Source organism: Notamacropus eugenii, chromosome 5, assembly GCF_028372415.1.
Source record: "Notamacropus eugenii isolate mMacEug1 chromosome 5, mMacEug1.pri_v2, whole genome shotgun sequence".
NCBI classification, from domain to species: domain Eukaryota; kingdom Metazoa; phylum Chordata; class Mammalia; order Diprotodontia; family Macropodidae; genus Notamacropus; species Notamacropus eugenii.
The window spans coordinates 409,118,422-409,133,859 of record NC_092876.1 but is presented as its reverse complement, the minus strand read 5'-3'; the positions used below and the strand labels follow the sequence as shown (position 1 = coordinate 409,133,859).

At 39.8% G+C, this 15,438-nt stretch overlaps 1 protein-coding gene across 8 annotated transcripts in view; it reads right to left on the bottom strand.

The window, feature by feature from the left end:
• Nucleotides 1-894: 894 nt before the first annotated feature.
• Nucleotides 895-15,438, bottom strand: part of NPAS2 (neuronal PAS domain protein 2) — a 244,707-nt gene continuing 230,163 nt past the window's right edge. For all 8 annotated transcript variants that reach the window (XM_072614681.1, XM_072614678.1, XM_072614675.1 and 5 more), the window contains 6 exons: nucleotides 14,799-14,945; nucleotides 7,800-8,003; nucleotides 6,683-6,870; nucleotides 5,863-5,955; nucleotides 3,226-3,397; nucleotides 895-2,307 (listed from right to left, as the gene is read on the bottom strand). In XM_072614681.1, coding sequence (XP_072470782.1) covers nucleotides 2,125-2,307; nucleotides 3,226-3,397; nucleotides 5,863-5,955; nucleotides 6,683-6,870; nucleotides 7,800-8,003; nucleotides 14,799-14,945 — 987 coding nt within the window. In that variant the 3' untranslated portion in view covers nucleotides 895-2,124. The remainder of the gene's footprint in view (nucleotides 2,308-3,225; nucleotides 3,398-5,862; nucleotides 5,956-6,682; nucleotides 6,871-7,799; nucleotides 8,004-14,798; nucleotides 14,946-15,438) is intronic.

Here is a 15,438-nt window from a genome sequence, read left to right as displayed (position 1 = left end):
TATATTTTTCAAGTAAAGACAGTGGAGTGTAAGTGAAGGAACTAGTTCAAGGCAACACAGGAGTTTTTGAGCTGGGATTCTCTATCTCAGGTCTTCCATGGTGTAGCGGACAAGGGCAGACTGGGACATGTTGACTGTGTGACCATGGGCAAATCCTCCAACCTCTTACTGTGCTCTAGGAAACTTTCTAAGTTGAAGAGAAGGTATGAAACAGCACAGGCAGGAATCACCTCAGCTAGGAGCTCTCTATACCAACAAAATCACAGGGGCAGTCCCTAGATCTGATCTTTCCTGATTCCTAGACTAGTCACTATACCACACTTCCTCCTAATGTCAGCACTGGAACATACCTTAGATGCCATTTAGCCCAACTTCTTTAAATCACTAATAAGAAAACTGAGGGCCAGTGATGAGGTGACTTACCTAAGGTGCTATGGGGAGTTAGTGAGAGGACTGGGATTTGAATCCCAGATTGCTGCCTTTTTAGGTTTTATGAAGGTCTCTTTAGAGAGGATAATTGTTTCCTCTCTTTCTTTAGTAGTACTTGTATTGAGTGATAGGGGAAAGACCTGTGATTTTATTCATGAAGTGTAGAAAGGAACCTTTTCTAAAACTTAATGAGAATAACCTACAATCCTGAGAGGTAAATGACTTATCCAAGGTCACACAGCTAATATGTATGAGAGGCAGGACATGAATTTTGGTCTTTTCACCTTTGAGGTCAGCTCTCTACCCTTTATGTCACACTGCCTCCAAGTTTTATTTTATTGGATAAAAATGTATGCAGAAATGAAGACAAATACATGTTTACTCATGAATACACATACGGATATGTCCATATACGTATATGTATATATAAATATACCAAGAGACAGGAATTGCCTCCATAGGAAATTGTACAAATTTGTTAATTTATTACAAAATGTCCACTCACAGAAAAGCACAAGAAAACTTTTATACTTGTGAAATGAACTGGTGTTTCAGATACAAAATAATTTACACATAATTCCATACAATTTTATTTTTTATAGAAATAGGTCATTATTACAACAGCTGTACAATACACTATGTTTTATAATTACATAAAATCTTTTCTTTAGAAACATCTCAACATAACAAAACATACAAAAAAAGCAAAAGTGCATTTTTTAAAGGAAAATTCAATCCTAGGTATTTATCATGAAAGATATGTAATAAGATGCAGCATCCCCATTCAATGGGCCAAAACACAGTGCATTTTCCTCAGTGACCTGTATCCCCAAACAGAGGTGATTGGCTGTTTGGGAGGCAGAAATGTATCCTCTTTGTGTTCTTAAGTGTCTCAACAGAATTCCAGAACATCAGCTGCATGACTGTGCTTACAGTTTGAGTCCTCCTTTGTAGTTGTAATACATAAAGTAAACAGGTATAGTCCAGTGTTATTTTCTTAAGAAAGAACCCAAACCCCAAACATCTACCAGAACAGGAAGGGTTAAAGGGTCTGTTCTGTTAGTTTGAGGTTGGAGAGTATGACCAGCTCTGCCTGCTCTTTTTTGTGGTTGTGGTCACGACATGAAGTAAATAGACTTTTATTTTTTTAAATTTTATACAGAAAGTGCCTAAGTTATTTCTTCTGTGCAGTTGTGCAAAAAAAAATATTAACAATAATAAAAATAATCTCTTGTTCTTTCTCTCTTCAACAGATCTTTGACCCAGTGCTTCTCAAACGCAAAGCAAAGAAGATTGAAAGAATAAAGGCCAAATATTTCATATAGACAGTCCACAGTCAGCTGGAGTAACATGGATGTGCTCACAAGGATGCAGCAAAAAGTGCTTTCACCAAGTGTCTACCCAATAACGATGGGGTTCACGTAGCATACTGTCCATTTCCAGTCTGAGTGGTCATGTATGGCTGTAGAGTACATCAGAGATCCACCGAGCTAGGGGAATCAAGGACAACCAGATCTTGACAATTTTCTATCCACTGCAACCTGCACTCTGAGAGCTATTACAATCTAGGAGTTCTGAAATGTATTCTGCAGTGTGCAAAAGCCAAGAGTTTAGATCTCAAATCCTCTCCTCCCCTGCCCCGTCCCTCTTGTCCATTGGTTAAAGCTGATTGTGTACTGACACTCTGTCGGCATCCTATCGTGGAGGCTGCTGGAGGCTTGAGGACTCTGACAGACTGCTGGGCCTTCGGGATGGATGTGGTGGTGGTGGTGGCTGTGGAGGTGTGGGGTGATATCCCATGGTCCCTTGTTGTTGTGAGTAGGTGGGCAGAAGCAGAGAGTCTTGTTGTTCATTGTGCAAAGAGGTTGGTGTCTGTACCTAGCAAGGAAACAAACAAGCTTGATTTATGATAGTTGTACTTTGACTGCCCAACGAGAGAGTCAGTGCTACCTTCAGAGGGAAAGGATGCAGACAACATCCCCAAATGGTTAATCCATACTCTCTCACTTATCATGATTGGAAGCCATGGGGCTAGTGCTGTGAAAGATCCTGGGGGCATATGGCATAAGATCTTACTTCTCTTTTCCAGTAATGCTAGTTAACACTGCTTCTCACCTGATTCAGTGAGAGGAATAAATTCTAGGCAAGAGAGAACTGTACCACAACAGAGAAATGAGGAGCATCGAAACATACCTTCCCTTATTAGATTGTGAGCTACTTGTAGGTAGAGTCTGTGGCTTAGTTCATTTTCATATCCCCAGTGTCTATCACAGTGAATTGCACATAATAGCGACTTAAAAATTTTGAGTTGAATTGAATTATGTTTGTTCCTTGTTATTTTTCCATAGTTTTTTTTTTTAATAAGATAATTTCCTTTATTACTATGGCTTTACCCACTCCAATAGAACATTCAAGAAATCCTCTCAAATACTGAACCTATTCAGGGACTGCCTTTAGCATGGACATCTCTGTACCTGGACCCTAGAGTGATCTTTAAACAAGTAGTTCTTAACCATTTTTATGTATGTCATGTACTCCTATGGCATTCTGGTGAAGCTTATGGACCCCTTATTAGAATAATATTTTGAAACGCATAAAACAAAGTATGTAGCATTACAAAAGAACACTGAATTATAGTTATCAAAATATTAGGAAAAAAATGCCAAGTTCAGATCCCAAGTTAAGAACGCGTGCTCAAACTAAGAGCTGAAACAGGCTTTGTTTTGCCTATCTCTTCTTGGTTCGGTCCATCCCTACAGAACTCTCCTGTCTGTCATCTCTCTGCCCATTTCCTACCTGCAGGTAGTGCGGTGGCTGCTGGGGCTGCAGAGGCTGCAAGGGGGATGGCTGTGTGGTAGAGAAGCCAGGATGCAACACAGCTTGTCCCATCAGCAGAATAGGGGTCGAGGTGCTGCTGCTGGATGTTTGCACTTCCAGACTTGGAAATCCAGATGGGCTCTGAGGATATCTATTTGGTTTAGAGAAAAAAAAGAAATAGCTTTAGGAATGAAATATTCAAAGTTGACAGCAAGACACCGAGAAAAGACCAGAGAAACACTGGGAGGGTCTCAAAAAGTTCTGAGCATATGAAAAGGCTGTAAATTTTTTCTAGAGAAGAAATTCATCTTGAGATCATCTTCAATGAGCTTTCTCTGGATGTATTTCACAAGTGGCCTAACAGGGTACAGATACTAGACTAGGGATTTCGAGGAGCCAGATTCTGGATGTCTGAGAAGAGAAGACTCTTGTCCAGTAGAAATTCAGGAGGGAAAGGAAAGAAAAACATTCTACTGGCTACCAAAAAACTTAACAACATTAAAAAAAAAAGTCAGAAAAAGGTAGTACTGGATAATGGGCAGAATTTGGAGTCAAGCCAGATCCAGGTTCAAAACTATTCCCGACACTTACTAGCTGTGTGATCACAAGCAAGTCATTTAATCACTGTTTCCTCATCTGTAAAATGGGGATAATAATACCTGTAATACTTATCTCACAAGTTTGTGAGAAGCAAATGAAATACATCACTATGGGAAGATCAGTTACTATTATTTAAAAAAGCAATTAGCTAACATGCACATAGTGCCTACTGTGTTCCTGGCACGGTACTAAGTACTTCATAATTGTTATCTCATGTGATCTTTTCCAACATTTCTGGGAGAAAGGTACTGTTATCAGTCCCATTTTACAGATGAGGAACCTGACACAAAAAGCAATTACCTGACTTACCCAGGTTAGTAAGTATCTGAGGCCTAATTTGAACTCAGATCTTCCTGTCTGGACACTCATTCCAATGTGTTACCTAGCAAGCCTTTTAAAAAAGTCAGAATTCACAGAATAATTTCCCGACTTTAAGTCTCACTAGAAACAAACTAATCTGCAGGTAGGTGAAGCAGTGGATAGAGTAAAGGACTCGGAATAAGTTCGAATCCTGCCTCAGACAGTAATTTAACTGATGTGATTTCCTCATCTCTAAAATGGGGATAAAAATAGCATCGAGCTCACAGAGTTGTTGTGAAAAGCAAATGAGATAACATAAGGAAAGTGCTTTGTTTAAAGAGCTATCAGAATGGGAACTATGGTTACTATCATAACCAGAAAGAATTGGTCTCCAATGACTTGGACTAAAAACACTACTTAATTAGAAACATTGGCTGCATCTTTGGGGATAGGGAGTTTAAAAGGAAGGCTACTGTGTGTCTAAGAGGAGACTCAAAGAAACTGGGTGACAGCAGTTGGATGTAATTCGAGACTGTTATAAAATAGGTCATTCTTTACATACCCTGGAAAGGAACCAAGGATAGGCTTTCTGAAGGATTGTGAGGTGGAAGGAGAGTGCCAATGGAATTGCTCCAAAGGGGAGTTTAGAGTTGGAAAAAACGGAAGCCAGAGGGGAGCCTATGGAGAGTTCAATGGAAGTTGTCTCCTAGGCAGGTGGGTGTCTCTTGCAGAGCTTCTGTGTGATTCTTTGTTTGAGTGGTAGCCTCCTTACAAAAATTAAGCCAGAATTTTATGGAAAGGGCATCATCTGCCAGGCATTTCTATTTCAGTCTCACTTCCAAGGCATGGAAACATTTCATTTTTCCAACAGCTTTTCACAGATTCACCTTCATGTTTCTGGTACTATTCACCCTGTTAATTAGGGAGCAGTCAATGGTGCTGTTAAATGCACTTCTTTCTGTTCCTCAGGCCTGATGGCACGGGCAAAGGGGTGGGGGTGGGGGAAGAATTATGCTTGTGGAGGGAAGGTAGAAATAAATTTTATAGGTTTCTTAATATCCTACTGGTATATCACCAGTGCCACACGCTGGCAGAGTTAGGAGTACTGTCAGTGGGGCTTTTTGGCTGTTGAATTTTTTGGAGTGGGGAGGGAACCATACGTGTGATTTCACTGGTGTCTTATAAGGTGCTTTCAGTGAAAAAAATCCCCTCTACCAAAGCAGAGCAGCAACTCTTCCTTGAAGTCTTAAAGAACTTCCTTGAAGCACTGACAGGCCAATGTCTAGTACGTGTGAGAAGGTGGACTCTAGAGGCCACTCTCTAGCTATTATCCACCCTGCTTCTCGATACCAATGTTAGAAACCATAAAAAGGGTTCTGCAGGGTCAGTGTGGCTAGACTGAGCTCACTAGACTTTATGCCCTGAGGGTGGAGGCTCTTCAGACTTCAGAAGAAGTCTAAGTAATAAGCCACATGATGTGGAGTCAGCACCACATTGTATTAATTTAAATAACTGGGGATAAAGGGAGCATGTTGTTATGGAAGGAGATTGCAAAAGAGAGGCCTTTTAAAAAAGGCTCAAGAAAATCTCAATACAGAATCAAAGCAATTACTTCTGATTCAAATAGGAGGAAAACCACATTACGATGCCAATCCAGTTTTCTACTCTCCTTCTATCCTCCCACCTCCCTCTCTCCTCCCTCCCTCAGTCACCTACTTTACTTGTCGTCCAGTGCCACCAGGGTCTGAGGACCTCCGTGCATCACATGACCCGGGCATCATGGGCTGGATTGGTTGGCTAAGCAGCAGTCTTTTTGAGGAGAGAGAGAATAATGTTCATCACCTTCTTTGTAATGCCAGGCCATTGATAGTGTCTGCTGATCCTCCATATGTTTGGCCTTCATTCAAATGTCTCCTGTTTCAACTTAAACTTACTTTTCTTGGCCTCCTACTTAGGAGGTACCTAGAAGAGCTCGTTTGTCCACTGGGCTTTTGCATTTTCTGTGTCATACACATCAGAAACTACCTTTTTGCTTCGTAAGAATGTCTAGATTTCCCTTACCTGCCTCCATCTTCCACATTGGGAAGGAAATGTAAGGGACCACTTTAAGACAGATTATCAGCTACTTTTCAAAGAAAAGCACTAATTCCAGATGACTGGACTGAAGGTGAACACTACTCACTTGCTGTCAGAAATATGTAGAAAGAGACACACATTTCTGGACGTGGCCAATATAGGGATTTGTTTTGCTTCATTGTGTGTGTGTGTGTGTGTGTGTGTGTGTGTGTGTGTGTGCATGTGTATATATCCACATATACACATACCTATATATGTGTGTATGTATATATCCACACAAATATGTATATGTATGTGCATATATATATATGCATATATATTTGTTACAAGGGCTTTACTTTTGTCCTCCCACCCCCAACCCAATGTGGGGAGATGGGAGGGAGAGAAACTAAATACTTGTTAATTGAAAAATAATTTTAAAAGTAAGCAACCTAAAAACAAAGAAAGGCATTGTTCATACCTGAGTTGCCTATCGTGACTGAAGTCTGGGCTGGGGTGACACTGACCGGTGTCCTGGGTGATAGAACCAGGCGTGGTCAGGCTCAGCGCTTGTGGAAGTAAAGCCGTGCTGCTGAACTGGGAGGTTAAGCTGCTCACGGAGTGGCCATTTCCCTGCATGACTTGTGTGCTTCTCATTGGCTTTTGACCCTGGAGCATGATTTCAGGGAGGAACACATGTATCAATGAAAGAAGTCTGAAAGGTACATTTCATTCTCCTCTGTTTCTGCCAGGTTTCTCGTCTGCCTGTTTTGCCATCATTCAGGAGTGGGGTAAAACTAGACTCTCTCTAGCAGAGGAGCCCAAAGGGTGGTTTGGATGATGCCTTTGTAAGAGGAGCAGGGATCTGAGAAAGACACGTTTGGCAGATAATTCTCAGAGCACAGGCATTGTCAGGAAAATGGACAGTGAGGAGAACTGACCTGCACCAATCCCTTGTTTGTAAAATCCAAAATGTGGATAACACTTAGATTCAGGTGCTTAAACAAGGGCACCTGAATCTCTAGGATCCAGAATCTTAGGAGAGATGGGCCTTAGAGTTCATCTAGTCCAGCCTGAACCCAAACAAGAATCCCTCCTGTAAACATACTCAACAAGGGGTCATTCAATCTTTGTTTGAAGGCCTCCAATGAGAGGGGACTCACAATGTGATCTGAGATACATTCCACTTTCACTTTTAGGTTGCCCTAACTATTAGAAACTTTTCCTTTCTATCAAACCTAGATTTGACTCTTTGCAAATTTAGAAGGATGCTTTTCTCTCTCCTTTTTAGCCATTTCAATTTAGGAACAAAGCTGAAAAGGCTACTTTTAGGATACTTTTCAAAGCAAATCAGAAAAAAAAAAAAGCAGGGCGGGGGAAAAGTTATTAAGATATGGGACCAAATGAACCTTGGAACTTACTTTTGTCTTTAATGAGAACTTATTGAAAAAATAAATCACTTCTTTTGACTCAGTTTCAAACTATTTTTGACTCCCCAGGTTTCCCCCTTCCCCCATTAATAACAAGTCAGGCCTTCACTCATTGGTATCTTCCTGTCACTGTTGAAATAATGAAATCTGGAAGAAAAGCATAGTTACCTGGCTTGCTATCACACTGGATTCCCGGAGCAGCTGCTGGTTTGCTATTTGGGAAGTTGCAATTTGCCCTGGAAGTTGAGGGCTAGGAACAAGCTGTGGCTGGGAAACAACCCCTGACCTCTGTTGTAGCTGCTGTTGCTGCTGAGGCTCTGGCCGCTGTAAGCTGCTAAAACTTAGGGATACAGCTGACTGCTGCAAAAACATCTGGAAAGAGAAAATCACCAAGAAAAAGACCAGGCCCTATGAGAACAGGACCATACCATAATCTTTGAATCTCCTCCAGTACCTAACGCATAGAAGAGATTTTAAAATTTTTATTGAAAATTGAATGCTCTCTGCTTTACAGTTCTAATTCATACTAAGTCACCAATGTCCCACTTTACCAAGAACATTCCAGAAATAGTCTGCATTTTGAAATAGATAAATACTGTTGATGGAAATGGGATGTGAACCCCCCAAATGGACCATGTCTTTGGCATCACGGACCCCCAAAAAGGAAAAGCCCCTGGACTTTCCTGGCTCAGGTTCCTGGAGTTCACTTGGGGCAAGCCCTTCCATTGTCTGCACCTGGCCCCACTCTGGACTGTCACTCCCTTAATTTCATCTAGACCCCTTCTCTGTTCCCACAGTCTTCTGTCTAAAAGATCCATCTTGCCTCCATGAAAGAGCTCTGATTCTTTAAGGGTCAAGCCAATTCTGAGATTCCTTAAGAGTCTGACCAATATGGTGGATTTTTCATAAACCTTGTTTTTCTTTGATTGAAAGAAGGCTTGAGTCGAATTTATTTGGGCAGGACCCAGCATGTTGGTATTTTGGAGTCCAGAGCACCCCTAAACCTCAACAGTATGGGGTATCTATTGTCATATTAGGAGCGATGAAGACCAGGGTTTGAATCCCGCTTTCAAGCTGTATGATACTAACACTTAATGTGTCTCTGCTTCAGTTTCTTCCTCTATTAAATGGGGATGACGATACCATTTACTTCATAGGGTTATTAGGAGAATCGAAATAACAAATGTAAAGTGCTCTGCAAACCTTCAAGTTCTTTTTATAACTCATGCATGCATTGGCTTCTAAGTTTCTTGTTACATCAAATAATGATATTATTACCATCACATTCTCTAGGGGAAAAAATCTACCACTTAATAAAAAAAAAAATAAATGAAGTCCCCAAATGATCTTATGGGATAGCCGGAAAGAACCTAGAGATGTTCTGAGCTACTGTCTATACATTTTCCTTCATAAACGAAAATAGCCCTATTAATGGGGAGTACTGTTTGTATGGATAGGGCTGAAAATATCAGAGGATTTTAGAACTAGAAGAAATCTCCCAGGACAACTAATCCAATCCCTGCCACAACAACAAGAGACTCAGCACCAGCACCAGCAGCTAGCAGTTTAGATTTACAAAGCACTTGAAGCAGATTTGTCATTTGAACTTTACAACAATCCTGTGAATTAGGGACTACATTTTACAGATGAGGAAAATGAGACTGAGAAAGGTTAAATGTTTGGTCCAGGGCCACACAGCTAGTTACCCCCTAAAGCATCGATCCCTTGGATGAGGAAAGTTAAGTGCCTTGCCATGGGTCACAGATATATCTAGGCAGCAGGACAGCCTGGTCTAGACAAGGGCATGATTTTCAGACTGGAACTTTTTCCCTGGCATTTCACAGATGGATTCCCCTGTTTTCTGAATAAAGGAAAAAATACAACTTCAGAGAATGCTTGGAATCTCTACAGACATGAATTTCCCTTTCCCTTTCCCCTTTCTTTTTCTTCCTTCCTTCCTTCCTTCCTTCCTTCCTTCCTTCCTTCCTTCCTTCCTTCCTTCCTTCCTTCCTTCCTTCCTTCCTTCCTTCCTTCTTTCCTTCCTTCCTTCCTTTTCCTCTTTTCTTCCTTCCTTCTTTTCTTCCTTCCATTCCTTCCTTCCTTCTTTTCTTCCTTCCTTCTTCTTGCTACTTTTGCTCAGAAAAGTCATAGCCTGTTTCTAATTACTGTAACTCACATTTATATAGTTCCTTCAGGTTTGTAAAACACTTTCCCTACCATAAATCTGTGAGTTATATAGCATAAGTTTTATCATATCCATTTTACAGACAAGGGTCACAGAGAATAAGTGTCGTGTTCAAGTCACAGAGCTCCTAACTGAGAAAGCTGAGAGCTCTGAGCTGGTCAGGTATAGACTCCGAAACTAGTGTTCCCTGTATCATAACCACCACAACAGCTAGTATTTATGTAGCAATTTAAAGTTTGCAAAGCACTCAGTAAATATTATCTCATTTTATCCTCATAGCAACTGGGATCTGGGTGCTATCATTATTCCCATTTTTCCACTGGGAAAACTACAATTAAATAGAATTCAGGTGACTTGACCAGGGCCATATGTCTAGTAAGTGTCTGTGACTCAATCTGAACTCAGGTCTTCCTGACTCCAGGTTCTGCACTCCATCATAGCCCTTTTCTTTTTGAGGGCAGGGAAGTGGGATATGGCATAACTAGGTCTCTGTTTTCTTTAGTACTTATAATAGCACATGGCGCATGGTGAATATTTAGTTATCGTTCATCCTTCATTCTCAGAGAGGACCAATGACATCACAAGGGTGATACATGAGTGGCACAGAGTTGCACAAAGTCATCAGTCTCAATCTCTCCTCTACAGTCATCAAAATCCAGTGGTAAGATAAAGGTCAAGATGACTGGCATGGCCTAGGATCCAGTGGGTGACCTTGGCCTTTCTGAATTAAATTCTTTCCCTGGTCTCAGTTTGTCTGAGGCCAAACCCATTCAATGACTGAGAAAATGCATAAGACAAAAAATGGCTCAATTTACCATCACACATATCAGTCTGGAAGGATAAGACCCTTGGATGCAGCCTTATGACTGAGTCCAAGTTTTTCAGAACAAATCTTTTCATTAAGGGGATTTGTTCTATGAAGTTTGGATTCAGTCAAAAGGCCACACTTGAGGACCTAGAGGGCTGGCCACATGTGGCCTTGAGGCAGCAAGTTCCCCACCTCTGTAATCTAAGCCATCAAAATCTAAACAAGAAGCAATAAAAGTTTAGGTTGGGGCTAATGAAAACCAGAATGAAAAGCCAGAATGATTCTTAAAGGTTTTAAGGTGGGGTCAAGTACCTCCATTTAAAACTCACATGCTTTCTAGAGTTATAGTTCAAGAAATCAAAAATTTGTTAATCAACTCTCCAAAGAATTTTGAATACTAGGTAACATGCCCAGATTCATGCCCAAGATACATTAATTCAGGCAACATTATGAAATATGCAGTGAAGCAGGTCAACAGAGTAGAGAAAGAAGGTCTGCAAGATTACTAGTAGGTAGCAAGGAAAATAGCAGTAATAGAGATGAGGGAACTATCACTGTTGTGGAGATAGAAAGGAACGGGAGTTGAAAAATGATTGAGTATGAAACGTAACGGCACTTCAGCATCTGAGATAATTAACATGAAACCTAGAGATACAAAGGACAGGGGAAATACAACAAACAGAAATAAGGAAAGCAGAATGAGGAGTAGATCGCAGGGAAAAGTCAGTGTCCAGTAAATGCTTGTGGAATGAATGAAGGCTCCCTTAGAACTCCTAGTTCTCAAAGCTTACCTCATGCACCCCCTACTTCAAGAGACCTTTTGTAATTTTGTCATTGTTTAGTTGTTTATCAGCTGTGTCCAATTCTTTGTGACCCTATTTGGGGTTTACTTGGCAAAGATACTGGAGTGGTTTGCCATTTCTTTCTATAGCTCATTTTACAGATGAGGAAACTGAGGCAAACAGGGTTAAGTGGCTTGTTCAGTCTCATAGCTAGGAAGTGTCTGAGGTCAGATTTGACCTCAGGTCTTCCTGACTTGAGGTCAGGCACCACCTAGCTGGTCTTTTGTAATGCCCCCAGTTATTAGTTAAGCTGCCTCACAAATCACTGTTATCCTTTATTTATTTATTTTTAATTTATGAAATGACTGAAGGGTAAAGTGAAAAATGTTCGGGAGGAGATGTAGAAAAATTGGGATATTAATTCATTGTTGGTGGAATTGTGAACTGATCCAACCATTTTGGAGAGCAATTTGGAAATATGCCCAAAGAATTATTAAACTTCCTACACTATATGATCACTGTTACTTTGTAGAGAGCCTGCGTTTTTATTTTTGATCACATTGCCTCCCTTAAGTAGAATGTAGGCTCCTTGGGGGCAAGGACTGTTTCACTTTCGTTTCTGTATCTAGCACAGTGCCTGGTACACAGTAATTGCATAAATGCTTATTGTCTACTCAAAACTGTTGCCTTTAAGACAGGGATTTATACCATAGACAGCCAGCAGGAGGAGCAGAGGTTTGCAGTCAGGAATACCCCAGTAAAGAAAGCTTATGATCTGGGTTATGCAGGATGATGATGAGAATTCTTGAATTGGATGACTCTCTTCTGTATAACATCCAGCATTTTTAACTCCAAACCATATAGCTGCCACTTTGTAAGGATCTGTGACAGCCTTGTATCTAACATAAAAAACAACAACAAAAAAACAAAATTACTCTGGAAACGAAGGAAAATAGGTTTTTGATGAATGTCTTTGATGACAAAAGAAAACTATGAAAGCCAATTAGAGAAGCCTATGGACCAGGACTAGATCTAGGATGAGGGAGCTTTGATTTTTCTTATTTAATTTGGGTTTTTTTTTTTTTTTGCTCTTATGCATTTCTAGACTGTCTGCTTAAACCATTCATGCTTTAATTTCTCTGCACTAGCACATTTTGTGTGTGTGTGTGTGTGTATATGTGTGTGTGTGTGTGTGTGTGTGTGCAATGACATTTAAGGTAATATTTGTGAAAGCACATTGGGTCTCATTAGAAAAGTAACCTATAGGTACCAAGTACTATTTTTATATGCCATCTAAAATGAAAAAAAATCTGCCAGATTAAACACTATTTTTAAAAATCACATTTTACTTCTGATTTTCCAAGGGGATTGAGAAGAAAATAATCCTATGTTCAAAGCTACTTCCCCAAAGCATATCTGTTACATTTTATCTTCTTTTTAATTTTAGAGTCATATAAAGTAGTGTGGAAAACTAATTCCTTTTTTTCTTTTGGTCAAGTATTTCGTAATATATATTGAAAATGTTTTAAAACCTGCAATCTGAAAATTAAAGCAGCACACAACATGTGAGAAAATATTCCCCAGTGTAGATCTATTCTTTGGGAAATTCCAGCATAAAGTCAATCGGGACAGAGCATGACAGAGCAGTTTCAATCCTTTCTACTTTTGGCACTCACAGTAATCAATTCTACAGAAGTCAGATGTCTGGGTTTCATGAGGTGAGCCAAGTCTAATCAGCTTTGGTTATAAAGAGAAAAAGTAATGAGTCCCAGTAATGAGGGGTGGAAGGGAACACCTTATGGTCATTTGATATTTTAAAATCCTGCTCTATTATTGAAATTCATTTTTAAAAGCCAGAAAACTCAGAAGTTACTGTTTTTGGAAACATGTTAATATCTCTGCCTTGCTTTTCAGTAGCTTCTGGCCCAATTTTCTTCTTCCTGTGTGTGAAAATCCTATTGAAGTAATTCAAGTTAAATAGGTTCTGGGAAGAATGACACAGGCCATCAATCAGGCACTGGATCAATGGGCATATACTACAGTTTACTATACCATAGGACAGTAAAATAAAGGAATAAAAAATGGACACTGACACTTTAATGTACCCACTGTCTTTTAAAGTTAAAATCTGTGCCCTGAATGGTACATTGCTAGTTCCTATTCCCCCTCCCCTGACCTTTTTTAATTTCCTGGGTTTAGTGGAAGTCAGAGGAATGAAGTTCAAAAAAAACAAACTTTTTTTTCTGAGATCCTAAGTATTCTACCAATTCTTTATAGTCTTCTTGAATACTGCATGTATGCATTTCACAGGCTGAACCCAGTTTCTATAAGGCTATGAGGGCGCCCTCTTGGATCTAGAGAAGGAAGAAAAGTCCTCCAGGGCAAGAAATGATAATATAATATAATAGGATAGGATACGACATAACTTGTGTATACACACATATATGTGTTTTTACACACACACACACACACACACACACACACACACTCTCTCTCTATATAGGTTTTGTACATATGTATACATATATACAAAAATGTCTGTTGATTATGTTTACACAATAATTATACATATGTCTGAGTATGTATGTATGTATTTACATACATTACATGTTTACTTACACACATGTATAATATATATACATACATATATACAAAATGCCTATTGATTATACTTATGTATAATAATCCTAAGATACATATACATAGGTTTATTAAATGTATGTGTGTGTGTGTGTGTGTGTTGTGTATACCCAAAGGGGTCCATGATACCAAAAAGTTTAAAAACCCCTGCCTCATATACACTTATGTACTTCCCTCTACAATTAGCCCCTGCCCCTGTTTTGAGGAGAGGGAGAGAGGAATTTTTAGCTATTGATCCACACAGGTGCTTTTAAAAAAATGAAAATCAATCCAGATTGTATTTACTTGTGTTTTCCTCACTATCAAAAGGTCCTTAGTACATGTCTCTGCAAGGCACTGTGCTATCTATCATACAGAAGAAATTCAGACAGACACTGGGAATTTATAGCCTGAAAGTGGTAACACTAATGCAGACAAAGAAAAAACGCAAACCCTGAACAGGAACATAAATAAAGGAATAAATGATGGATTAGTAGTATTATATATGTGTTGAAGCATAACAGTATATCATGTGGTGCTGACTGAAAAGGAAGTCATGAAAATTTCATGCTTAGCCAGAGTAAAGACCAGGCAGAACTGACTTCTTTTATACTAAGCCTAGAGTGCTTGATGGACTAATTGAGGTTGTATGGAGTTGAAGTGAGGATGTTAACTAGGAAAGTTCACCCATGAAAGCTTCTCTGAGGTTTCCTGTAAAGCAGATCCACATCTCCTCTGGATGGGGCTGGGAGGTAGTGGCCATGGGCTCTTACCTGGAGGTTGGAGTCCTGGACCATGCACAGCTGCTCCTGGATTTTATGTAGTTCTTCTTGTTGCCACCGAATATTGGCCTGCAGGATCCTGGTCCGCTGCTCTAGCTGGTCTTTGATGGTTTGAAACATGCTGAATTGTGCTGAGAACTTGAAGGGAAAGAAAACGAAAAATCGTACCCACATTCAATTTTGATTTTCATCATTCAAATAGGCTTCCGTGATGGACCCATCATATGTATCTTTTGTAGACCCTTGCCCCTCCTCACCAGTGTCAGTCCAGTGACCCCAATTTAGCCTAGGAGGAAGCAGCAGCCACATCCATGAAGATCTTAAAGTATATATTTGAATCTAATCAATATTATCATTTGTCCATAGCCTGCTTTCTTTTGGCACAAATGGAATGGCATTGTACTTGGAGTCAAAGAAGTACTGAGATAAAGTCCTAGCTCTGTAACTTATAATAGCTAACATCTATACAGAACAAGGTTTGCAAAGCAAGTTACATGTTAAAAAACAGTTATGTAGCACCTTAAAGTTGACAATGAACTGTATATACACAATCTCCTGTAAGCCTCACAGCAGCTCTGTCAGGTAGGTACTAAAGAGATTATTAAACCCATTTTATGGATGAGACAACTGA